Here is a 27,680-nt window from a genome sequence, read left to right as displayed (position 1 = left end):
TACTGAATTATCCTCATCTGATGAGGATATATCTGATTCAGAAGATCCTTCCTCAGATATTGACACTGACAAATCTACTTATTTATTTAAAATGGAGTATATTCTTTCCTTGTTAAAAGAAGTGTTGATTACATTGGATATTGAGGAAACTAGTCCTCTTAATATTAAAACTAGTAAACGTTTAAATTCTGTTTATAAACCTCCTGTGGTTACTCCAGAGGTTTTTCTAGTTCCTGGTGCTATTTCTGATATGATTTCTAAGGAATGGAATAGTCCTGGTACTTCTTTTATTCCTTCTTCAAGGTTTAAAAAATCGTATCCTTTGCCAGAAGTTGGATTGGAGTTTTGGGAAAAAATCCCCAAAGTTGATCGGGCTATGTCTACTTAGGGAAAGGCACATGTTGAGCAAAAAGAGGCTGCTTCTTGGGTGGTAACTAGCCATAGAGCAAGCTATTATGTTATTGTTCGTTCCCAGGTTGAGCGCTTCTCTCTTTTTATTTATGCAAATTATGACATTTTGGGAAGTCTCCCTAAGTGTGATTCGGGAATCCAGACGTGGACCCGTTGCTCAGTGTGCCTAGAGGGATATGGGTGCACCTCACTGACGAGGCCCACAATAGGCCGAAACGTACGTCTAGGGTTTTGCTGTTTCTCTCGTTAAGAGAGGGATTACCTGGTATTTCGGGCTGGACTGTACTGTGAAGTCAGGATCAGACTGATATGCTTCAGGAAAGTTCTTCTCTGTGAAAGGCACATGTTGAGCAAAAAGAGGCTGCTTCTTGGGTGGTAACTAGCCATAGAGCAAGCTATTATGTTATTGTTCGTTCCCTGCTTGAGCGCTTCTCTCTTTTTATTCATCTCCTCATGCCTGCCATTTCTATGGCTGATGTTGCAGCTGCATCAACTTTTTGGTTGGAAAGTTTAGCGCAACAGGAATCGGATCCTGATTTGTCTAGCATTGTTCACTTGCTTCAACATGCTAATCATTTTATTTGTGATGCCATTTTTGATATCTTCAAAATTGATGTTAAATCTATGTCTTTAGCTATTTTAGCTAGAAGAGCTTTGTGGCTTAAATATTGGAATGCTGACATGGTATCTTAGTCTAGATTATTATCTCTTTCTTTACAAGGTGTGACAAATCAAACCTTCTCAACTTCACTATAGAGGGGTGTGGGCATGAAGGGGTTAATGGCACACAGCTCTGGTTCCCTTAAAGGGACACTGAACCCAATTTTTTTTTTCAGAAAGAGCATGCAATTTTAAGCAACTTTCTAATTTACTCCTATTATCAATTTTTCTTCGTTCTCTTGCTATCTTTATTTGAAAAAGAAGGCATCTAAACTTTTTTTGGGTTCAGTACTCTGGACAGCACATTTTTATTGGTGGATGAATTTATCCACCAATCAGCAAGGACAACCCAGGTTGTTCACCAAAAATAGGCCGACATATAAACTTACATTCTTGCATTTCAAATAAAGATACCAAGAGAATGAAGAAAATTTGATAATAGGTGTAAATTAGAAAGTTGCTTAAAATTGCATGCTCAATCTGAATCATGAAAGAAAAATTTTGGTTACAGTGTCCCTTTAACCTTGCAACTCTACAAAAGGACCTTAAAAGAGACGCCACATTAACCCCAAATCCGGTCCACACTGCTCTAACAATTTCTGCTGCCACCACCAAAACGTCTAAATTATAGGGGCGTTTTGGGAACCCCCAAAAACTCGCACAATTTAACAATTAGGTAACGTGCCTTTAACCTTGTCTCAACAGGAGTGTGAATTATGATATTAGAGCCCAAAAGACAGAATGAGATTTTCTATGTGTTTAATAACAAAAATATCAACACAGGTTACACAGTGCAAAATTATAAAGACATTCAAAATAACATACAATTGCAAAGTTTCAATTCTTTAAAAAGAATAGGGGACATAAAATAGAAACACAATATCTTACTTATTATCAAATTGCTTTAGATATGTGGAGAGCTGCTGATAATGATGTTGATGACTTTGGTCCCCAGAGCAGTTCTGCCCAAAAAGTCTTTCTGCTACATATTTAAACTTTCTTTGTCTTGTCAAAGACAACGCCCTGGTTATAATTTACCAGTGCAGCCAATGCAAGCAAGTCTTAGCTCCCAGTAGTGGAGGAGCGTTTTGCATTCCTACACACAGTTACCAGTTACACAAAGAACACTTCACCTCAGACCTGTGATGGGCTAAGGAGGTGGGGTCTCAGCTTACAGCCTTCTGAAAGCAGATTTCACACACACAGAAAAGGCAATTCACATTAACCTCTTCCAGGCTGAGGTTACAATACCACCTCTGCCGGGTAGCTAATCCAGGTATCGACTACTCCACATGAGTGTATCATGACACAAGGTAATAAGTTATTTGGTTCTCAGTTGGATTCGATTATTTCAACTCTCACTGGGGGGAAGGGAGTTTTTTTGCCTCAGGATAAAAGACCTAAGGGTAAATCTAAATCTTCTAACCGCTTTCGTTCCTTTCGACAAAATAAGGAACCACCTAATCCTTCCCCCAAAGAATCTGGTTCCAACTGGAAACCTTCTTCAAGTTGGAGTAAATCCAAACCGTTTAAGAAACCAAAGCCAGCCCCCAAGTCTGCATGAAGGTGCGGCCCTCATTCCAGCTCAGCTGGTAGGGGGCAGATTAAGATTCTTCCAAAACATTTGGGCAGATTCTGTCCAAAATCATTGGATTCAGAGTATTGTCTCTCAAGGGTACCGAATAGGATTCAGAGTAATCTCTGGCATTTTTGTGGAACTGACATGTTCTCTTAAGGGAGTTTTGCATTGTTTTGTCGCTCTTTCTCATCGGCAGGGGTGGTTCTGCATAGTCATCCTTGTGGCCGGGTGGGGCTTCACTTCTGGTCTGATGTGCGACGGAGGAGACAAATCGGTTTCTGAGTCCGGTTCATAGGAGGTGGTGAGTGCCCCGGCCATTGGTGGTTATAAAGGTTCCTGTTCTAGTATTTTTTCTAAAAGCTATGGAGGATTCTGACATGTTAGAGGGTACTCCCTCTTTATCTAAGTCTTATACCTGTGTTTATTGTAATGTTTTGGTAGACCAGCCTGCGCAACTGTGTTCAACATGCCTTGAGAAGGATAAGACATAAGAGAATGTCTAGCACTACTGAGCTGTCCACCTCTGAGGGGTCTCCGTCCTGTGAGAATGGTTCCCTATTGGCGTCCCATATACCACATGAAGCGCCCCAGGGTCCGACTGTTATCCCTTCGGGGGAAATTGCTTGGCCGCCAGACTTTTCGGACCAGCTTGAAACGACAGTCGCTAAGGGGATACATGCTTTGCCACGTTCTGCTAAGCGCAAGCGTAGAGCTTTTCATAGCGGCCGTACCCACGAGTTGTCTGTCGGACGCCCCAGAGGGGGGTGGTACGATGACGAGGCCCAATCCGACGCATCGGAAGAGGCCCTTTCGGGATCGGAGTTCGTGTCATCTAAACCACTGGCAGCGAAGGAAACCGGTTTTCGGTTTAAAATAGAGAACTTTCGTTTTTTGTAAAGCAAGTGCTGGCTACCTTAGAGGTTCCGGAACCCAAACTACCAGAGGAGCCCTCCATTCCTAAGTTGGATAAGGTTTATGAGGACAGGGTGGTTCCCCAGACCGTCCTGGTTCCTGTCAAGATGGCGAACATTATTAAGAATGAGTGGGAGCGATTAGGTTTTTCCTTTTCCCCTTCTCAATTTAAAAAGATTTTCCCTGTCCCGGAGGCCCTGCTAGGGTTGTGGGGGACCATTCCCAAAGTAGATGGGGCCATCTCCAGGCTCGCTAAGCGCACAACGATTCCTTATAGCGATAGTTCTTCGTTCAAGGAGCCTTTGGATAAGAAATTGGAAAACATGTTGAGAAAGATCTTTCAACACACAGGGTTTGTTTTTCAACCGGCAGCTGCGGTTGCTGGAACTGCGTCATATTTGTGCAATGCATTATTTGATATGATTGAGGGTGAACCCTCTTTCGAAGAGGTGCAGGAAAAGATTAAGGCCCTAAAGGTGGCCAATTCTTTGATTTGTGACGCTAATATGTAGATTATCCGTCTGAATGCCAAGGTGTCAGGTTTTTCGGTTCTGTGGCTAAAATCTCGGATCTTCGAGCGATCTACAGCGCTCTGGAGGCGGAGCCTTGTCTGAGAGACTTCAGCTTTATCAGGTTCCAGACGGACAATATCACCTCGGTGGCTTACATCAACCACCAGGGAGGCACTAGGAGCTCCCTAGCAATGAGGGAGGTGTCTTGGATACTGGAGTGGGCGGAGACCCACAACTGTTCGCTCTCTGCGATCCACATCCCGGGTGTGGACAACTGGAAGGTGGATTTTCTCAGCAGGCAGACTTTTCACCTGGAATGGTCTCTTCACCCCGAGGTGTTTGCGGAGATCTGTCTCAGATGGGGGACGCCGGAGATCGATCTCATGGCATCCAGATTGAACTGCAAGCTTCCCCGATACGGATCGAGGTTGAGGGACCCCCTGGCGGAGCTAATAGACGCATTGGCGATGCCTTGGGGGTTCGGTCTAGCATACGAATTCCCTCTGTTACCGCTTCTTCCTCGTGTAGTGGCGCGTATAAAGCAGGAGAGCGCATCCTCCATTCTAAAACTCATGGCTACCCTTGGCACAGGGTGAGGGTATCCAGGATTTTGTCCTTTCTTCAAGAAGGATTGGAGAAGGGTCTCACCGCTTTTTCCCTAAAGGGGCAAATTTTTATCTGTTCTGTTACACAGGAGACTTGCTGATCTCCCTGACATACAATCCTTTGTTCACCTTCTATCTCGAATCAGGCCTGTCTTTAAGCAGTCTGCTCCCCCTTGGAGCTTAAACTTGGTTCTTAAGGTATTGCAGAAGGTTCTGTTTAAACCTGTGCATTCTCTTGACATAAAAATTCTATCATGGAAGGTTCTCTTTCTGTTGGCCATTGCATCGGCATGCCGAGTTTCTGAGCTGGCGGCCTTGCAATATGAGCCCCCTTATCTGTTGTTTCATGCAGATTAAGGCTCCCCAAGGTGGTGTCTAACTGCAACATAGATCAGGAGATAGTCATTCCTTCTTTATGTCCTAATCCTCCTTCTCCTAAGGAGAGGTTACTTCATAATCTGGACTTGGTTCGTGCCTTGAAATTTTATCTTTAGGCCACAAAGGATTTCAGACAATCTAACTCTTTCTTTTTGTTGTGTATTCAGGGAAGCGCAGGGGTCAGAGAGCTTCTGCTACTTCTTTGTCTTTTTGGCTGAGGAGCCTGATCCGCTTGGCCTATGAGACGGCGGGCAATAAGCCTCCTCTGAGGATTACGGCTCATTCTACTAGAGTGGTAGCTTCATCTTGGGCCTTCAAGAATGAGGCTTCTATGGAGCAGATTTGCAAGGCTGCTACCTGGTCCTCCTTGCATACCTTCACTAAGTTTTACAAATTTGACGTTTTTGCTTCTGCAGAAGCGTTTTTTGGGAGAAAGGTTCTACAGGCTGTGGTGCCCTCAGATTAAGGGTCCGCCTTTTACCCTCCGGGTTTCGTTCAGTGTCCTCTAGAGCTTGGGTATATGTTGCCACTAGTAATGAATGAAGCCGTGGACTCTCCTCCCCTTTAGATGGAAAACATAAATTATGCTTACCTGATAATTTTATTTCCATCGAGGGGAGGAGAGTCCATGGTCTCCGCCCGTATCTTCGATGGGAAAACCCAAATTTTATATTCTCTTCTGGCACCATTTATACCCGAATATTTCTCCTACTGTTCCCTCGGCAGAATGACTGGGGGATGAGGGGAGTTGGAGAGGTATGAGGGGAGTGGGAGAGGTATTTAAGCCTTTGGCTGGGGTGTCTTTGCCTCCTCCTGCTGTCCAGATTCGTAATTCCCACTAGTAATGAATGAAGCCGTGGTCCCTCCTCCCCTCTATGGAAATAAAATGATCAGGTAAGCATTATTTATGTTTTTAGTTTTTATCTACATTCTATGTTTCTATATCCACTGAGTACATTTATATTTGTTTACAATCAGTGCTGGTTTAGAATAGTCTTTGTTGGTTCCTTTTAGGGGGACCAATAGTTTCTCTGTATTTGCATACATACTATTTACTATTCCTGTACACCTTCATTCTGCCATAGACTTTTTGCGAGTAGAATGTAGTTGATTATTTTTAGATTTAAATCGGTGCTGTTAGTTGTATTTTAACATATATAATATAATTTAATCTTTTTTTGTAACTGTTTAAGGTTCAATTATATAAAGATATAGAAAATAATAAGAAATAATAAAAAGTAACTTTCAGTGTAACAAATGACATGGGTCTTTTTATGCATAACTATGTAAGATTTAGTTAGCCATATTTTATAGTGACCCACTGTCTTTCTTCATAGTCAAATTATTGATATTCACTATTTGTAGGCTTATTTTGGTAAATATCCTTTTCTGCACTTTTTCAAATCATATCCTATCTTAAAGGGCATTTTACAAAAAAAATATTTATACACTGTGTGCAGAATTATTAGGCAAATGAGTATTTTGACCACATCATCCTCTTTATGCATGTTGTCTTACTCCAAGCTGTATAGGCTCGTAAGCCTACTACCAATTAAGCATATTAGGTGATGTGCATCTCTGTAATGAGAAGGGGTGTGGTCTAATGACATCAACACCCTATATCAGGTGTGCATAATATTAAGCAACTTCCTTTCCTTTGGCAAAATGGGTCAAAAGAAGGACTTGACAGGCTCAGAAAAGTCAAAAATAGTGAGATATCTTGCAGAGGGATGCAGCACTCTTAAAATTGCAAAGCTTCTGAAGCGTGATCATCGAACAATCAAGCGTTTCATTCAAAATAGTCAACAGGGTCGCAAGAAGCGTGTGGAAAAACCAAGGCGCAAAATAACTGCCCATGAACTGAGAAAAGTCAAGCGTGCAGCTGCCAAGATGCCACTTGCCACCAGTTTGGCCATATTTCAGAGCTGCAACATCACTGGAGTGCCCAAAAGCACAAGGTGTGCAATACTCAGAGACATGGCCAAGGTAAGAAAGGCTGAAAGACGACCACCACTGAACAAGACACACAAGCTGAAACGTCAAGACTGGGCCAAGAAATATCTCAAGACTGATTTTTCTAAGGTTTTATGGACTGATGAAATGAGAGTGAGTCTTGATGGGCCAGATGGATGGGCCCGTGGCTGGATTGGTAAAGGGCAGAGAGCTCCAGTCCGACTCAGACGCCAGCAAGGTGGAGGTGGAGTACTGGTTTGGGCTGGTATAATCAAAGATGAGCTTGTGGGGCCTTTTCGGGTTGAGGATGGAGTCAAGCTCAACTCCCAGTCCTACTGCCAGTTTCTGGAAGACACCTTCTTCAAGCAGTGGTACAGGAAGAAGTCTGCATCCTTCAAGAAAAACATGATTTTCATGCAGGACAATGCTCCATCACACGCGTCCAAGTACTCCACAGCATGGCTGGCAAGAAAGGGTATAAAAGAAGAAAATCTAATGACATGGCCTCCTTGTTCACCTGATCTGAACCCCATTGAGAACCTGTGGTCCATCATCAAATGTGAGATTTACAAGGAGGGAAAACAGTACACCTCTCTGAACAGTGTCTGGGAGGCTGTGGTTGCTGCTGCACGCAATGTTGATGGTGAACAGATCAAAACACTGACACAATCCATGGATGGCAGGCTTTTGAGTGTCCTTGCAAAGAAAGGTGGCTATATTGGTCACTGATTTGTTTTTGTTTTGTTTTTGAATGTCAGAAATGTATATTTGTGAATGTTGAGATGTTATATTGGTTTCACTGGTAAAAATAAATAATTTAAATGGGTATATATTTGTTTTTTGTTAAGTTGCCTAATAATTATGCACAGTAATAGTCACCTGCACACACAGATATCCCCCTAAAATAGCTATAACTAAAAACAAACTAAAAACTACTTCCAAAAATATTCAGCTTTGATATTAATGAGTTTTTTGGGTTCATTGAGAACATGGTTGTTGTTCAATAATAAAATGAATCCTCAAAAATACAACTTGCCTAATAATTCTGCACTCCCTGTATGAAAGAGGAGCATTTAGACATGTCAAAATGTTTTGCATTAAAAAAGCATAAACGGACAGTAAATGTAGATAATGTTACATAATTCTGTACTTTGTGCACAATTATGTAATATTAACATTGACACTTGTAAAAAATAAAATAAAAAACTACCTTACCTTCCTCTTCTACTCCTTTTATTTTTTTCTTTCAAAAGCGTGTCATAGGTGTGCTATCTATCACAGTGCTTTACCCAGCACAGGAGCCCACTACATTTAGTACAATTGCACGATCAGGCGTGCTGTTATTAATATCCTTTTATTATCGCTTTAAGTAAACAAAATTCAAGTATTGGTCTTTATACTTCCTAATAATCCTCACCGTCTGGTGTGGACAACTCTGCCTCTGCTATACTGGTATAGAGCGGTAAGACATGAAAACTTTGGTTACCTCGGGACAGGAACTTTAAAAAAACAAAAAATTAAATACATTTTGAAAAGCCCCCCCAAAAAACTTGACTACAATGTCCATTTAACGTTTGGACTCTTGTATTACTATAATAAATAAATAAAAGCCATCTTGTGTTTAACCCCCGCAAAAAAACTTGACTACAATGTCCATTTAACGTTGGACTCTTGTATTACTATAATAAATACATAAAATACTTTCTGAGTCTGCTTATGATACAATACCTCACATGCCTGTTTTAGTAACACAAGGACAATAAAAATTAGGAAGGGCATTAAATCTCACTCTCTTCATCAGGCTGTGGAGATCCTGAAAACCGCCCGGGAAATCTTTATGCAAGTTCGCTTTTTTCCTTACAGTAAGTAATCAGACATGATTGTTTGACTTTTCTTTATTAAAGGGACTTTAGTAGAATTAAAAAATTGACAAATACACAACAAAAAGACAATGAAATAGCACTTACTTTTAAATTTGCCCGAAATTATTATATTTAAATTATTAGGGACAGTAAACACCTTGTAATTACAAGACATTTCTGCTGTGTTGCTCTAAAACAACATAGCAAAGCCTTAATGTTTTTAAAACAAATTAACATAATTTTTACTGCAATTTCTTAATAATAGCCACATTCCAACCACCATTTGTAGACGACAAAGCTAGCCACTGTCGTAAATTTAGTATAAGTGAATTGTTTTGCAGTTGCTATTGGTTAAAGCCAATCAGGGACAGATGTGTAGCAGAGTTAGTCTTGAGAAGTCAGTATGGCGAGAGTAAGAAATTGCACGAAAAGAGGGCAAAATTAAATAATGAAAATATATTGGAAAGTTGGGTCATTATGCATACCTAAACATTTTATATACAAATTTGAAGGTGTTTACTGTCCTTTTTTTTAAATCCAATTTTTGCTCCCCATGTAACATGTGACAGCCATCAGCCAATCACAAAATGTATATGCTGTGCACATAAAGAGAATGTGCACATTCTGAAAATGGAAGTATATTAGAAAGTTTTTTTGTTTATTTTAAATTGCATGCTGTATATGAATCATGAAACTTTAATGGCCCTTTAAATGTTTCCAGTAGCTTGTTACAGTATATCAGATGCAAATGTATCAAATGTATTGGACACTGCCTCTCTTAGGTTTATTTTTGTATATAAAATAGCTGTTTCTTTCCTATGGCATGGAGAGTCCACAACTTCCAATTACTAGTGGAATATTCAACTCCTGGCCAGCAGGAGGAGGCAAAAAGCACCCCAGCAAAGCTGTTAAGTGCAAATTCCCTTACCCATAATCCCCAGTCATTCTCTTTGCCTTTGTCAATGGAGGATTTGCGAAGATGGTGTCTGAAGATATTTAATCCTTTTATGGGTACTTCTCCCTGCATGCAAGGAATGGGGCTATGCTGTGTCCATGTCAATCTCTTTAGTAAGAGTAATGGTCGCTCTTAGCAATTAAAAAGCAGCAATTGCTGCCCCTTTATAGAAAGCCAGGGTTGGGTTACTCTGTTCATTCTTTTTCTGAAGGTCCCTAATAGAGAGTTAAAGGGACATGAAATCCACACTTTTTCTTTCATGATTTTGAAAGATAATGCCATTTTAAACATCTTTCTAATTTACTTCTATTATGTAATTTATTTTATTCTCTTGATATTCTTTGCAGAAAAGCATATCTAGATATGCTCAGTAGCTGCTGATTGGTTGCTGCACATAGAAGCCTCATGTGATTGGCTCACTCATGTGCATTGCTTTTTCTTCAAATAAGGATATCTAAAAAATGAAGCAAAATAAATAATAGATGTAAATTGTAATGTTGTTTAAATTTGTATGTTTTATCTGAATCATGAAAGAAAGATTTTGGGTTTAGTGGCCCTTTAAAAGTATCACACCTAAGTTGTTCCTGCCCTGCAGCTGGATCCACAGGTAAGTGCATTTGCCTTCTAGGTATTGAAGGGCAGCACTTTGCAGGTTAATTCCTCTTGTGAATTTATTTTTGTGACAGTTTTAACCTTAGGTTGGGTTAACAGTTTGGGCAGTTTTTTTTTTTTCAGGCACTGGCATGTGAGCGTTAAGGGGTTCCCTGGTGAGAGTTAATAAGAGACTTAATAGCTTAAAGTGAATGTAAAGTCAGCTTGCTCTCTAAAGTTCGGCGTAACAGTGAATTATAAATAACATGAGTTTAATTCATGACATTTTTAAAAACATTGTAATTACCGTGATTTTTATTGATTATAGCCTTGCACCCGTCATTGTAATCCTCCGCCCGGCATTTTCGCTAACTCAGTGCGATTGTATGCACGATCCTTACAACCAATAACTGGATTAACCACGGGGGGGACCAAACCCCTTTCTGTGTCGTCACGTGTTCTTATTGCGATTGCGTTAGACAGCTCTTCCTACATTTTACTCTGAAGCTCGTTCACATTTTGCGCATGCGCAATTGGAAAATTCTCTGACTAAATTAATTCATTCAAGAAATCTTATAGCGCTAGGTAAGTTTAATTTTAAAGGGGCTCCGTATTCTACAATCACATATGAATAATGTATATATTTATTGTTATAAAGATTTATTTTATGATTGCAACATTTTTCTAATATATATATATATATATATATATATATATATATATATATATATATATATATATATATAAAGTTTATTTTAACCATTGATTACCAAATTTTATTACTATTAATATATTATTAAAAATACAACTTGGGAATATTACGGGGATGAGGATCATATGCTTTGCTTCGCTACCCAACGCTAGTATTCAGTGAATGTATTGATTCACTGAATACTATGTTGATTGACAGCGGAATCGGGGTTTGGCGCATGCGCATTGATTAGCAGAGACGGGAGCGCGCATTGCCACTACGTAAACAGCGGGTGGGACCGCTGTATACGTAATATTGCACAGAATAAGGAAGTTGAGAGTGGGAGGAGCAGGTATAGACAAAGACCGATATTTAGAAATGTATATAAAAATTTTATTACACATTTTATGAGAAAATTAAAGTGGCGTTTTTTTTAATATACTTATTAACTATTTAATTTTACTTTCATAACATACAAAATTTACATTCACTTTAAGAGGCTGTTCTGGAGGGTTATAAGTATTTGCTTTATTATGCTGCATGGGGTTTTTGTCCCTATTATATAAGAGCGGTATATTATATAAGATGATATTTAGTGCTTACATTTTTTTCTATTCTATTGAGTATCGGCAGTGAAGTGATAACATTGCTTTCTCTGTGTAGACTAGTTGGATCGAGCAGGATCTATTCAACAGCTCCCTTAGCCTGATAGTTTATTCCAACAGCGGATGCATGAGTGTCTCCTTGCAGTTTCTAGTGAAGTCCTGGTGCGGTAAGACTACACGGCTTGCTGAGGTATAGAGGTGTCTGTAAATTATTTTTATTTTTCAAAATTACAACTGTCTTTTCTTATTTTGCTTTTATCAGTTACTTGTGGCTGATTTATTTACCAGACTGGTGATATTATTATTTTTATATTTAAAAATTGGGAATCAATTCAAATGTTTGCTTTGTCTGGAGGCCCAGGTTGTTCCCCCTGTGCAATTTTGTGCCAGTTGCTTATCTAAAACCCTTAAGTTTAAAGACAAACTACTGCCTTCTGAGCCATATGTCTCTCAGGACAGTGCTGTTCAGGATATGCCTCAGCTTTCTCCTCAGACATGCCAAGCGCTGATAGTCTTGCATGCAGTGCTCTGTGGTTCCTCTCAACCTTCTGGGGTGTTTATTTGGCAGGAGATTTTGCTGCGCAGATAACTTCTGCGGTGTCTGCTGCTTTTCCTACTTCTGTTAAAGGGACACTTTACACCTGCTTAAGATTTTCTGAACTAACTGTTGCTGAGGAATCAAAATAAACTAATACACTGTTCTCAATGCTGTATGTTCATCTTACTAAAAAACTCTTCATGAAGACTCCTCATATTTTCTATGCTTATCCTCAACTTGTGTTTTCCTATGCAGGGTGCCATCTTGTAACGCACGTTCATTTCAGGCACTGCAGTCACATGACGTGTGCACGGCAGCTTCTCTCACTGATGTTATAGAAGGCAGTCAAATTGTCAATGCTAATTCACTGTAATGCAAAGCATGCATTACAGTGTATGAGGACAAAGATCTATTTTATATTTGATATACAGTAATTGCATCTTCTTTTATCAAGCATATTTTAAACATTTTATGTACTGAACATACCCACAGTCTGTGTGTTTCACTGTTTTATGTACTGAACATACCCACAGTCTGTGTGTTTCACTGTTCACTAAGTTCAGTTTCAACTTTCAATCGCCCAATATTCAGAGGCAGGGGGGAGGAGGGAGGGAGAGAGTCTAGAAGCCGTTTTTTTTAACTCCCTGTTATTCAGTTCTCTGCAATATCTGTGGAGAATTTTCTCTCTGTGTGTTCCAGGAATTTACTTTTGTTTTCATAATCATATTATTTTAATTATCAAACAGCACCACACTTTTTATATAGCATAAAAAGTGTGGTGCTGTTTGATAATTAAAATAATATGATTATGAAAACAAAAGTTTGCATTACAGTGAATTAGCATTGACAATTTGACTGCCTTCTATAACATCAGTGAGAGAAGCTGCCGTGCACACATGTCATGTGACTGCAGTGCCTGAAATGAACGTGCGTTACAAGATGGCACCCTGCATAGGAAAACACAAGCTGAGGATAAGCATAGAAAATATGAGGAGTCTTCATGAAGAGTTTTATAGTAAGATGAACATACAGCATTGAGAAAAGTGTATTGGTTTATTTTGATTCCTCAGAAAAAGTTTAGAAAATTTTCAGCAGGTGTTAAGTGTCCCTTTAAGTGTAAGAGGAAATCTAAACATATTTCTGCTGGTAAGGTTTCTGACCACTCTAAATCTGCACTGGTCAACCTTTCCCAAATGTCTGATGAGGAGGATACTTCAGTAGCTTCTGAAGGTGAAATCACAGACTCATGATGTAGGGAAATTTTTCAGAATCTGAAGAAGTTAATTTCAGATTTAAGCTTGAACTTCTCCAGTTGCTTCTGAAAGAGGTTCTAGCTACTTTGGACGACTCTGAACCTTCGGTTGCTGTCAACCCTAAAAAAGTCTACTAAACTTAATAGATATTATGATTCTCCCTCATCTGTTGATGTTTTTCCTGTTCCAAACTAAGATACACAGCAAGCAGAAGTATGTAACCTTGATTCAAGCCAAACTGGTAGCTATAAGAGGCGCCAACAATACAAACTGAAATACTTAGTAAACCAGTAATGTAAATATGTACAGATCTTTAAGCAAATATGCAACAAATATATCAACAAATGTCTATAGTAGGATTTAGTATTATATCAATTATATAGTGTAACTAACTAATGTGTTAGTTATATCAATTGTATAATGACTACAGTGTCAGTATAAGATGCTGACCATAAGTAAACAAAGAATAAATTCAAAAATGCAAAACGTGACAGTGATGCAATAAAAAATGCTAAGACAGAATGTCTGATAAGCTAATAACACAGAAGTGTCCCTTAATAGGTTAATCCAATCCAGATGGTATCACAAATCAGGCAGCTCCTCTAATGTGTCACGCCACGGCACAAAAAAGATGAATCTAGAACAAGAAGGATAGAGGGTGCCACATAGTGCAGATCAGGCAGGAAACCAGCAATTATCAGTACAAGTGCTGATAGAATCTTACTCACATGATGAAGAGCACAAATGTGCAATATAAGCAGGCCGGAACCAAAGTGTCGTCCGGCAGACACCCAGGCACAATTCGAAATACGAAAATCCTCGTACCAATCCACGGGGAGTCCAGGGATGTTCCTTGGTGCTGGGAAAGATGTCAGGCAATGGTCAATAGTAGAGATTATCTTTGTTTAAGGCCCAATGGCAGACTGTTATAGTCAAAAAGGACAAGCAGCAGTGAGAAAAATATTTAAAAATTGATTTAAAAAGTAAAAACCATAGCAACACGTTTCTCTGTGTCACAGCACGGTTTTATCAGGATGTATCCTGTTCCAGACAAGATGTCTGAAATTATAGTTTAGGAATGGGATAAGTCAGGGGTTCCTTTTTCTCCTTCCCCTGTTTCTAAAAAGATGTTTCCTATTGCTGACTCCATTCGTGACTCATGGCGCATTGTGCCTAAAGTAGAAAGAGCTATCTCTACTCTAGCTAAAAGAACTACCATTCCTATAGAGGATAGTTGTTCCTTTAAGGATCCCATGGATAAGAAGCTAAAGGCTTACTTAAAAAATATTTACATCCATCAAGGATTACAGTGGCAACCTGAGGCAAGTATTGCTACGGTTGCGGGAGTAACATCTTATTGGTGCAATGCCTTGTCTGATCTAATATCAGAAGAGACTACGATAGAGGAGATCCAGGATAGGATCAAAGCTCTTAAACTGGCCAATACCTTTATCTGTGATATTAACATGCAGGTAATTATACTGGGAGCTAAGATGTCTAGCTTCACTGTTCTAGCTTGAAGAGCTCTGTGGTTAAAATCCTGGTCGGCCGATGTAACTTCAAAAGCCAAGCTTTTGTCTTTACCTTATAAAGGTAAAACTTTATTTGGTCCTGGTCTGACGGAATTCATTTCTGAAATTACGGATGAAAAGGGATCTTTTCTACCTCCAGGACAAGAAGAATAGACCTAAGAGTTGTCAGAATTCTAATTTTGGCTCCTTTAGTAACTTTAAAGGACCGAAGTCTTCCTCCTCCTCTTCCAAACCAGAGCAATCCAAGACCTCTTGGAGGTCCAGTCAGCCTTGGAATAAGGGGAAGCAAAACAAGAAGCCTTTCACTGATTCTAAATCAGCATGAAGGGTCTGCCCTGATCCAATTTTGGATCAAGTGTGTGCAGGCTTTCTCTTTTTCAGCAAGCTTGGATATGCAATGTCCTAGATCCGTGGGCTGTAGACATAGTATCCCAGGGTTACAGAATAGGATTCAAGTCTAAGAGTTGTCAGAATTCTAATTTTGGCTCCTTTAGTAACTTTAAAGGACCGAAGTCTTCCTCCTCTTCTTCCAAACCAGAGCAATCCAAGACCTCTTGGAGGTCCAGTCAGCCTTGAAATAAGGGGAAGCAAAACAAGAAGCCTTTCACTGATTCTAAATCAGCATGAAGGGTCCGCCCTGATCCAATTTTGGATCAAGTGTGTGCAGCCTTTCTCTTTTTCAGCAAGCTTGGATATGCAATGTCCTAGATCCGTGGGCTGTGGACATAGTATCCCAGGGTTACAGAATAGGATTCAAGTCTTGCTCTCCAAAGGACCGATTTCTCCTTTCAAGGCTATCCACAAACCAAGTAAAGAGGGAGACCTTCTTAAACTGCGTAGAGGACCTATCCTCCCTGGTAGTAATTGTTCCTGTAGAGGAACAGGGACAAGGATTCTATTCAAATCTTTTTGTGGTTCCCAAAAAGGAGGGAACTTTCCGTCCCATTCTAGACTTAAAGTGCCTCAACAAATTCTTCTATTCGTTCCATTGGTTCAGGAAGGTTAGTTCATGACGACCATAGACCTGAAGGAGGCGTATCTACATGTTCCCATTCACAGGGATTATCACCAGTTTCTAAGATTTACCTTTCTGGACAAGCATTTCCAATTTGTTGCACTTCTATTTGGTCTTGCCACGGCTCCCAGAATATTTACAAAGGTTCTGGGGGCTCTTTTGGCATTGGTCAGATCCCAGGGAATTGCGGTGGCACTTTACCTAGACGACATCTTGGTTCAGGCGTCGACTTTCAACTGGCAAAATCACATACAGAGATGTTGTCTATTCTACGTTCCCACGGATAGAAAGTGAATCTGGAAAGGAGTTCCCTTGTTCCAGCTACAAGCGTTTGTTTCTTAGGGACAATCATAGATTCTCTGTCCGTGAAGATTTTCCGGACGGATGTCAGAAAATCCAAACTTCTTGCTTCGTGCCTTTCTCTCCAGTCTGCTATTCGTCCATCAGTGGCTCAATGCATGGAGGTGATTGGTTTGATGGTTTCTTCCATGGACATCATTCCTTTTGTTCGGTTCCATCTGAGACCTCTGCAACTATGCATGCTCAATCAATGGAACGAAGACCATTCGGATCTCTCGCAGAGGATAGATTTGGATCTCCTAACAAGAGACTCTCTCGTGGTGGATTTCACATGAACATCTGTCTTGGTGCACTTGCTTCCTTTGACCTTCCCAGGTGATTGTGACTACGGACGCCAGCTCACGATTGTCTATCTGCTATCCACATTCCAGGGGTGGACAACTGGGAGGTGGATTTTCTGAGCAGACAGACTTTTCATCCCGGGGAGTAGGCTCTCCATCCTGAAGTGTTCTCAGAGATAACCCTCAGGTGGGGGGTTCCGGAATTGGATCTAATGGCGTCTCGTCAAAACGCCAAACTCCCAAAGTACGGTTCAAGATCAAGAGATCCTCAGGCCGCTCTGATAGATGCTCTAGCGGTTCCTTGGATCTTCTCTCTGGCATACCTGTTTCCTCCGTTTTCTCTCCTTCCACGAGTCATTGCTCGTATCAAACAGGAGAGAGCATCTGTAATTCTGATAGCTCCTGCATGGCCTCGCAGGATCTGATTCACAGATCTGGTGAAGATGTCATCTTTTCCACCTTGAAAGTTACCTTTGAGGAAGAATCTTCTTCGGGTCCATTCCTCCATCCAAATCTGGATTCTCTGAAGCTGACTGCTTGGAGATTGAACGCCTAGTTTTGACTAGACGTTGTTTTTTTTCAGAGGCAGTCATTGATACCATGCTTCAGGCTTGTAAACCTGTTACTCACAGGATTTACCATAAGGTATGGCGTAAATACCTTTTATTGATGTGAATCTAAGGGTTTCTCCTAGACCCGGGTGAGGATTCCCCGCATTTTTTTTTTTTTCAGGATGGTCTGGAGAAAGGTTCGTCAGTCAGCACTCTAAAGGGTCAGATTTCTGCACTGTCTATTCTTTTGCACAAATGTTTGGCAGATATGTGTTTAAACCTGTTGCTCCTCCTTGGAGCCTTCACCTTGTTCTTTGAGTTTTGCAGCAGGCTCCGTTTGAGCAGATGCATGTTGTTGATATAAAATTGTTATCTTGGAAGGTTTTGTTTCTTCTTGCTATTTCTTCCACTCAAGTTTCTGAGTTTTCGGCTCTGCAGTGTTAATTCCCTGTACCTTATTTTTTATGCAGCTGCTAAGGTGGTCCTTCATACTAAGTTGGGTTTTCTCCCTAAGGTTGTGAATTGAAACATTAATCAGGAATTTGTTGTTCCTTCTTTTTGTTCTAATCCTTATTCCCATAAAATACGGCTTTTGCATAACCTAGATGTTGTGCGTGCTCTAAAATTTTACCTTCAAGCAACTAAAGATTTTCGGCAATCTTCAGCCCTGTTTGTTGTTTTCTCTGGAAAGCGTAAAGGCCACTTCTACTACTCTTTCCCTCTGGTTAAGAATTATTATTCGTTTAGCTTATGAGACAGCTGGACAGCAGCCTCCTGAGAGAATTACGGCTCATTCCACTAGGGCTCTCTCCTCATCTTGGGATTTCAAAAATGAAGCTTCTGTGGAACAGATTTGCAAGATGGCAACATGGTCCTCTTTGCATACTTTTTCCAAATTCTACAAATTTGATACTTTTGCCTCGGCTGAGGCCTCTTTTAATCAGGAATTTGTTGTTCCTTCTTTTTGTTCTAATCCTTATTCCATTAAGATACGGCTTTTGCATAACCTAGATGTTGTGCATGCTCTAAAATTTTACCTTCAAGCAACTAAAGATTTTCGGCAATCTTCAGCCCTGTTTGTTGTTTTCTCTGGAAAGCGTAAAGGCCACTTCTACTACTCTTTCCCTCTGGTTAAGAAGTATTATTCGTTTAGCTTATGAGACAGCTGGACAGCAGCCTCCTGAGAGAATTACGGCTCATTCCACTAGGGCTCTTTCCTCATCTTGGGATTTAAAAAATGAAGCTTTTGTGGAACAGATTTGCAAGATGGCAACATGGTCCTCTTTGCATACTTTTTCCAAATTCTACCAATTTGATACTTTTGCCTCGGCTGAGGCCTCTTTTGGGAGAAAGGTTCTTCAAGCGGTGGTGCCTTCTGTTTAGGTCCTCCTGCCTTGCTCTCACTCCCTTTTCATTCTGTGTCCTCTAGCTTTGGTATTGGTTCCCACTAGTAATTGGAATGAAGTTGTGGTCTCTCCATGCCATAGGAAAGAAAACAAAATGTATGCTTACCTGATAAATTTCTTTCTTTCCGGGCATGGAGAGTCCACGACCCGCCCTCTTTTTTTAATTATAATTCAGCAGTTTTTTTGAGTAAACCTCAGGTACCTCTATACCCTTGTGTTTTTTCTTTTTCAATTTTCCTTCGGCTGAATTACTGGGGATTATGGGTAAGGGAAGTTACACTTAACAGCTTTGCTGGGGTGCTCTTTGCCTCCTCCTGGCCAGGAGTTGAATATCCCACTAGTATTTGGAATGAAGTTGTGGACTCAATGTCTGGAAAGAAAGACATTTTATCAGGTAAGAATACATTTAGTTTTTTTTGTTCTTTGAAACCAAAACCCATCAAAGGGAGCTGAGCTTGAATTATCTTATCACACTATATAAACACCAAGGCTTCCTTATTGCATTTTTGTCTGAGAACAACTTCAAATGAACATTAATAAGTGTTATTTTGTTTCTGTTGGCTCTTGTTTGCATAACTTTTCTGAACCCATTACTGCAGTATTGAACTTCTCAATATAGGTGGTGGTTTCAGCAGGCAAAATAAGCTGTTTTAAAAGACAAAGTATAGACAAAGTATAGATAAAGGAGCGGTTTATAAACAGGTTAATGCACTCCAGCATGTAAAATGGATAATTGGGAACAGATTGCATGGGAGATCATTTTACAGTACTCTGTGTTTTGCTCTGCAGATTACCAACGTCAGAAAGAAAGAACAGTCCACTAGAAGTGTTTGGAATAAACTGCTGGAGCCTTTTTTCCGTCCACATTCCATTTGAAACCTCTAATGTATAAGGACTCTGGCCTTTTATTTTCCCTCATAATGAACATGATTTTATTTTCTGTGGTGAGACACGGCTGCTTTCACACCTGCAACCCCAAATTTTTTGTTGCAGTCCTGTAATCCAACTTTGACTACAGTTTAGTTAATCTCACCTGTTTGGATAGTCGTTTGGGAAATAGAGAAGATAATTTGGTTTGATAATCTAGTCATGGCACTGAATTAGATATAAGATATCACGTGTTTTATTTTTTTTAACTAAAACTATAGTAAACACATCATCTTGAGGTTTATGAACCTACATTAAATCCTATTTACAGAAGAAATTCTTTTATATGGAAACAGTGTAGTGTACTTGGAGGGAGTAGTAGACCCCATGACACAATAATAATAATAATATGTTTAAAAAAAAAACACAGAAAAACTAACTGAAAAAGCATAAATTATACAACTGTAGAATAGAATTGTGTATAGCAAGCCCCAATATGTGAAATACAAAATTGTATGTTTAATGAAATATTAAGGGGATTTGATTCTTTGCTTCTTGCTGCTTTTTTTTTTTGGGGGGGGGGGGTGGATTCTGCACTGAATATGTGCATTCACAGCATTTTTCTTATCCTTTATAAAAAATATATATATATTTCTTAATGAAGATGGCTGACTTGACTGATCCATTAATTTAATAAGGGATTGCTGTGATCTGCTTAACATTTATGTGTTCCTTTCACTCAATAAATAATATATGTATCATACAATATTTGTGGTGCACAAACATGCTTTTTCTGGTTATTTCAATTTCAGTTTTTAAAGATTTTTAAAAAAATGTTATCTGCTGTGTCCTTTTAATAAAATTATTAATTAAAATGCTTTTAAATGTGCTTGTAAAACATTTAATGAAATGACTAAAACATTAGATGAAGAACAAAGAATATCATAGATGAGAAACCCACAAAGTTAAATTTCTTTCATGTAATTGGCAAGAGTCCATGAGCTAGTGACATATGGGATATACAATCCTACCAGGAGGGGCAAAGTTTCCCAAACCTCAAAATGCCTATAAATATACCCCTCACCACACCCACAATTCAGTTTTACAAACTTTGCCTCCTATGGAGGTGGTGAAGTAAGTTTGTGCTAAGATTTCTACGTTGATATGCGCTTCTCAGCATTGTTGAAGCCCGATTCCTCTCAGAGTACAGCGAATGTCAGAGGGACATGAAGGGAGTATCACTTATTTGAATTCGATGATTTCCCTAACGGGGGTCTATTTCATAGGTTCTCTGTTATCGGTCGTAGAGATTCATCTCCTACCTCCCTCTTCAGATCGACGATATACTCTCAATTTACCATTACCTCTACTAATAACTGTTTTAGTACTGGTTTGGCTATCTGCTATATGTGGATGGGTGTCTTTTGGTAAGTATGGTTTTTTATTTCTTAAGACACCTCAGCTATGGTTTGGCACTTTATGCATTTATATAAAGTTCTAAATATATGTATTGTACTTATATTTGCCATGAGTCAGGTTCATGTATTTCCTTCTGCAGACTGTCAGTTTCATATTTGGGGAATATAAACATCTTTTAAATATGAAATTTATTTCTTACCTGGGGTTTAGTCTTTTTTTTCAATTGACTACTTTTTACAAATTGCGGGCGGTATTAGGCCCGCGGGTGCGACAAATGCCAAACTTTATTACATCATTCTTGGCGCGGAAATTTTTTGGCACGGAAAAGTACGTCTATGACGCAAGTTCGTCCCTTCTGGTGTCATACTTGACACCGAGACCTTTCACACTGTTGCGTCATTAAGTGACGTGAGTGTGTCATTTCAGGTTATTTTTTTGGCGCCAAAAAAGTTTAGTTACGTTGTGCGTCATACTTTGCGCCAAACTTTTTTTATTATTTCTATACCCCATTGATGTTTGCCTCTTGCTTTTTTCTATCAGAAGGCTATGCTATTTGCATTTTTTCCCATTCCTGAAACTGTCATATAAGGAAATAGATAATTTTGCTTTATATGTTGTTTTTTATCTTACATTTTGCAAGATGACTCAACCTGATCCTGCCTCAGAAACTTCTACTGGAACATTGCTGCGTGACATCGGTTCAACCAAAGCTAAGTGCATTTGTTGTAAAATTGTAGAAATTATCTCGCCGAAATGTCATTTGTATTAGTTATCATGATAAACTTTTACATGCAGATAGTGTATCCATTAGTATTAGTACATTGCCAGTTGCAGTTCCTTCAACTTCTAATGTGCATGATATACCTGTAAATTTGTAAGAATTTGTTTTTGATTCTATTCTGAAGGCTTTGTCTGCATTTCCACCTTCAAATAAATGTAAAAGGTCTTTTAAAACTTCTCATTTAGATTTCAAATGACCAACAACATAATAATTTATCCTCTTCTGATGGGGATCTATCTGATTCAGAAGATCCTTCCTCAGACATTGACACTAGCAAATCTACTTATTTAAAATTGAGTATATGCGTTCTTTATTAAAAGAAGTGTTAATTACTTTGGATATTGAGGTAACCAGTCCTCTTGACGCTCAGTCTAATAAACGTTTAAATGCTGTTTTTAAACCTCCTGTGGTTTCTCCAGGGGTTTTTCCTATTCCTGAGGCTATTTCTGATATGATTTCTAAAGGAATGGAATAAGCCAGGTACTTCTTTTATTCCTTCTTCAAGATTTAAAAAATTGTATCCTTTACCAGCAAAATCTATAGAGTTTTGGGAAAAGATCCCCAAAGTTGATGGGGCTATTTCTACTCTTGCTAAACGTACCACTATTCCTATGGAAGATAGTACTTCCTTTAAGGATCCTTTAGATAGGAAGCTTGAATATTATCTAAGGAAGGCCTATTTATATTCAGGTCATCTTCTTAGACCTGCAATTTCTTTGGCTGATGTTGGAGAATTTAGCGCAACAGGAATTGGATTCTGTCTTATATAGCATTATTCGCTTACTGCAATATGCTAATCATTTTATTTATGATGCTATTTTTGAAATTATCAAAATTGATGTTAGATCCATGTCTTTAGCTATTTTAGCTAAAAGAACTTTGTGGCTTAAATCTTGGAATGCTGATATGACATCTAATTCTAGATTACTATCTCTTTCTTTCCAAGGTAATAATTTATTTTGAGTCCCAGTTGGATTCCATTATTTCAACTGTTACTGGGGGAAAGGGAGTTTTTCTGCCTCAGGATTAAAAACCTAAGGGTAAATCTAAGGCTTCTAACTGTTTTCGTTCCTTTCGTCAGAATAAGGAACAAAAAAAGGAATCTGCCTCCAATTGGAAGCTTTCCTCAAATTGGAATATATCCAAGCCTTTTCGGAAACCAAAGTCAGCCCCTAAGTCTGCATGTAGGTGCGACCTCATTCCAGCTCAGCTGGTAGGGGGCAGATTAAGGTTTTTCAAGGATATTTGGATAAATTCTGTTCAAAATCTATGGATTCAGAGCATTGTCTCTCAAGGGTATTGAATAGGATTCAGAGTAAGACCTCCTGTGAGAAAAAAATTTCTCTCACATATCCGGTAAAAGCTCAGGCTTTCCTGAAGTGTGTTTCAGACCTGGAGTCTTCAGGGATAATCATGCCAGTTCCTCTTCTGGAACAAGGTTTGGGGTTTTATTCAAATCTATTCATTGTCCCAAAGAAGGAAAAATTATTCAGATCAGTTCTGGATCTGAAAATTTTGAATCATTATATAAGAGTACCAACTTTCAAGATGGTGACTATAAGGACTATTCTGCCTTTTGTTCAGCAAGGACATTATATGTCCACAATAGACTTGCAGGATGCATACCTTCAAATTCCGATTCATCCAGAACATTATCAGTTTCTGAGATTCTTTTTTCTAGACAAGCATTACCAATTTGTTGCTCTTCCATTTGGCCTAGCAACAGCTCCAAGAATCTTTTCAAAGTTTCTGGGTGCCTTCTCTCTGTATTCAGAGAACACGGTATTGCAGTGTTTCCTTATTTGGACGATATCTTAGTACTAGCTCAGTCTTTACGTTCTGCAGAATCTCACACGAATCAACTAGTGTTGTTTCTTTGGAAACATGGTTAGAGGATCAATTTACCAAAGAGGTTCTTGATTCCTCAGACAAGGGTCACCTTTTTAGGCCTCCAGAAAGATTCAGTGTCCATGACTCTGTCTCTAACAGACAAGAGACGTTTAAAATTGGTTGCAGCTTGCCGGCACCTTCAGTCTCAGTCATTCCCTTCAGTGGCTATGTGCATGGAAGTTTTAGGTCTCATCACTGCAGCATCGGACACGATCCCCTTTGCTCGTTTTTCACATGAGACCTCTTCAGCTTTGTATGCTGAATCAATGGTGCAGGGATTATACAAATATATCACAATTAATATCCTTAAATCCCAATGTTCGACACTCTCTGACATTGTGGTTAAATCACCATCGTTTAGTTCAAGGGGCTTCTTTTTGTTCGCCAACCTGGACTGTGATCACAACAGATGCGAGTCTCTCAGGTTGGGGAGCTGTTTGGGGATCTCTGACAGCACAAGGGGTTTGGAAATCTCAAGAGGTGAGATTACCAATAAATATTTTTGAACTCCATGCAATTCTCAGAGCTCTTCAGTTTTGGCCTCTGTTAAGAGAGAACCGTTCATTTGTTTTCAGACAGACAATATCACAACAGTGGCATATGTCAATCATCAGGGTGGGACTCACAGTCCCCAAGCTATGAAGAAGTATCTCGAATACTTGTTTGGGCGGAATCCAGCTCCTGTCTAATCTCTGCGGTGCATATCCCAGGTGTAGACAATTGGAAAGCGGATTATCTCAGCCGCCAGACTTTACATCCAGGTGAGTGGTCCCTCCATCCAGATGTGTTTTCTCAGTTTGTTCAGATGTGGGGTCTTCCAGAGATAGATCTCATGGCCTCTCATCTAAACAAGAAACTTCCCAGATACCTGTCCAGGTCCAGGGATGTTCAGGCGGAAGCAGTGGATGCGCTGACGCTTCCTTGGTGTTATCATCCTGCTTACATCTTCCCACCTCTAGTTCTCCTTCCAAGAGTGATTTCCAAAATCATCATGGAACAATCATTTGTGTTGCTGGTGGCGCCAGCATGGCCACACAGGTTTTGGTATGCGTATCTGGTTCGGATGTCCAGTTGCCCGCCTTGGCCACTTCCGTTACGGCCAGACCTACTATCTCAAGGTCCGTTTTTCCATCAGGATCTCAAATCATTAAATTTGAAAGTATGGAAATTGAATGCTTAGTTCTAAGTCATAGAGGTTTCTCTGACTCAGTGATTAATACTATGTTACAAGCTCGTAAATCTGTCTCTAGAAAGATTTATTATAGAGTTTGGAAGACTTACATTTCATGGTGTTCTTCTCATAAATTTTCTTGGCATTCTTTTAGAATTCCTAGAATTTCACAGTTTCGTCAGGATGGTTTGGATAAGGTTTTGTCTGCAAGTTCCTTGAACGGACAAATCTCTGCTCTTTCTGTTTTATTTCACAGAAAGATTGCTATACTTCCTGATATACACTGTTTTGTACAGGCTCCTCCATTTGAGCCTATGCTTTCTTTGGGCATTAAACTACTTTCTTTCCTTTTGGCCATCTCTTCTGCTAGAAGAGTTTCTGAGCTATCTGCTCTTTCTTGTGAATCTCCTTTTCTGATTTTTCATCAGGATAAGGCGGTTTTGCGGACTTCTTTTGAAGTTTTTCCTAAGGTTGTGAATTCTAACAACATTAGTAGAGAAATTGTTGTCCCTTCCTTGTGTCCTAATCCTAAGAATCCTTTGGAAAGATCCTTACATTCTTTGGATGTGGTGAGAGCTTTGAAATATTATGTTGAAGCTACTAAGATTTCAGGAAGACTTCTAGTCTATTTGTTATACTTTCCTAGGAAAGGGCAGAAGGCCTCTGCTATTTCCTTTGCCTCTTAGTTAAAGCTTTTGATTCATCAAGCTTATTTGGAGTCGCGTCAAGCCCCGCCTCAGAGAATTACAGCTCATTCTACTAGATCAGTCTCCACTTCGTGGGCTTTTAAGAATGAAGCTTCAGTTGATCAGATTTGCAAAGCAGCAACTTGGTCCTCTTTGCATACATTTACTAATTTCTACCGTTTTGATGTATTTGCTTTTTCGGAAGCAGTTTCTGGTAGAAAAGTTCTTCAAGCAGCTGATTCAGTTTGATTCTTCTGCTTTTGATTTAAGTTTTTTCTTATTTTTTTGGGTTGTGGACTAATTTTTTTCAGCGGTATATGGCTGTTTTTATTTTATTCCCTCCCTCTCTAGTGACTCTTGAGTGGAAGACTCCACATCTTGGGTATTGATATCCCATATGTCACTAGCTCATGGACTCTTGCCAATTACATGAAAGAAAACATAATTTATGTAAGAACTTACCTGATGAATTCATTTCTTTCATATTGGCAAGAGTCCATGAGGCCCACCCTTTTTATGGTGGTTATGATTTTTTGTATAAATCACAATTATTTCCAAATTTCCTTTGTTGATGCTTTCTACTCCTTTCTTTATCACCCCACTGCTTTGCTATTCGTTAAACTGAATTGTGGGTGTGGTGAGGGGTGTATTTATAGGCATTTTGAGGTTTGGGAAACTTTGCCCCTCCTGGTAAGATTGTATATCCCATATGTCACTAGCTCATGGACTCTTGCCAATATGAAAGAAATGAATTTATCAGGTAAGTTCTTACATAAATTATGTTTTTGTAGTGAAAATAAATCTAATCTCGTACTGATTTATTTGTATAAGCAAGACTAAAAATGAAAAATGAGTAGCTTTTGCAAAAAGCATTTTTACTAATAAAACTAAAAAAATGCAGAAGTTGCATCTTGCTAAAATGTTTGCACTTTTAATACACTATTCACGTGGAGTTAACGTGTACAAGCTTATTGCACCCATTTGGTCATTAGTATAGAATTTTGCAAATCAGTATAAACCCAGGTGTTAATTAAAAACAAATCTCCTGTATCTTTAATAAATTATCTACCTTATTCAAATATTTAGCTAACAGTCATAATAACATATATTTACCCACTAGTGTCCTTCCTGGTGGATGGATAGGACTTTATTTATGACACAGAGCAAACGGGAGAGTCCACAGCTGCATTCATTACTTGTGGGAAATACTGAACCTGGCCACCCGGAGGAGGCAAAGACACCCTAGCCAAAGGCTTAAATACCTCCCCCACGTCCCTCATCCCCCAGTCATTCTTTGCCTTTCGTCACAGGAGATTGGCAGAGAAGTGTCAGAAGATTTCAGAGTAGTTCCTTAGGAAGGGTATCTTCCCTTCGAGATGGGACTGGAGTTTTAAGTAGTCTTGTCAGCCTCTCAGTGAGAGCATTGATGAAAGTTAGTCTGGAGATGCAGGGAGAGTCTTTCTGCGAAACCATCCAGGCTCATATTAACAGCTCCTAAGCAATCACCGTTGACAAGTTTCACTGCATGCTTTTCTTCACTCAAGTCCATGTTAGAAGCAACGCTACAGTCTATCAAACTTGAAGGACTGTGTTTTCTGTTCCACATGATAGATTCCGGTAAGATCGTTTATTTTTTATACATATGTTAACGATAGAAGACAGGGTCACAGTGGGGTTTTTGATCATATTTGTTAAGTGATTTTGTCCGCTTTATGTGTAGGAGACGCTTGGGCTCATAGGCTGATTGGAACGTACAGGTTATTTTTTATTCATATTTGAGAGCTGCGCAGTTTTATTAAGATGGCGCGCTTTTCCTTAGCAGGGGCGGTCCTGCATGACGCACGGTGTGACCGGGAGTGGTCACGTTTTTTTCATTTCCTATTCCTGACCGAGTGTATGTGCTAGGTTTTTTTTTTCTATAATTTAAATTAGATGAGTTATGGAGGATTCTGATAATTTAGAGGGGGTCCCTCTAATACAGAATTTGATACCTGTGTATATTCTGAGAAGGCCCGGGTTGTCCAGCCCTCTCAATTATGTTCCGTATGCCGCAACAGGGTGTTCTCACAACCAATGTTGAGATGTTAGAGACCACTGAGCCGTCCGCCTCGTCCCGTGAGGTGTGTTCCCTAGAATCTTCTGTTCCTACACATGGTTTCCTCGGGTACCACTGATCCTTTCCCTGAAGGGGCTTTTTTTTCCACCAGATGTTACTG

The 27,680-nt window shown here is 39.5% G+C and overlaps 1 protein-coding gene across 4 annotated transcripts in view; it reads left to right on the top strand.

Moving 5' to 3' along the window:
* PDZD11 (PDZ domain containing 11) overlaps window positions 1-20,283 on the top strand; it is a 47,866-nt gene extending 27,583 nt beyond the window's left edge. For all 4 annotated transcript variants that reach the window (XM_053699052.1, XM_053699055.1, XM_053699051.1 and 1 more), the window contains 2 exons: window positions 8,812-8,872; window positions 19,440-20,283. In XM_053699052.1, coding sequence (XP_053555027.1) covers window positions 8,812-8,872; window positions 19,440-19,474 — 96 coding nt within the window. In that variant the 3' untranslated portion in view covers window positions 19,475-20,283. The remainder of the gene's footprint in view (window positions 1-8,811; window positions 8,873-19,439) is intronic.
* Window positions 20,284-27,680: the final 7,397 nt, after the last annotated feature.

This window comes from Bombina bombina, chromosome 1 (assembly GCF_027579735.1).
Source record: "Bombina bombina isolate aBomBom1 chromosome 1, aBomBom1.pri, whole genome shotgun sequence".
Lineage (NCBI taxonomy): Eukaryota > Metazoa > Chordata > Amphibia > Anura > Bombinatoridae > Bombina > Bombina bombina.
Note: the sequence above shows the minus strand (reverse complement) of the source record. Positions and strands in the feature narration are given on the sequence as shown.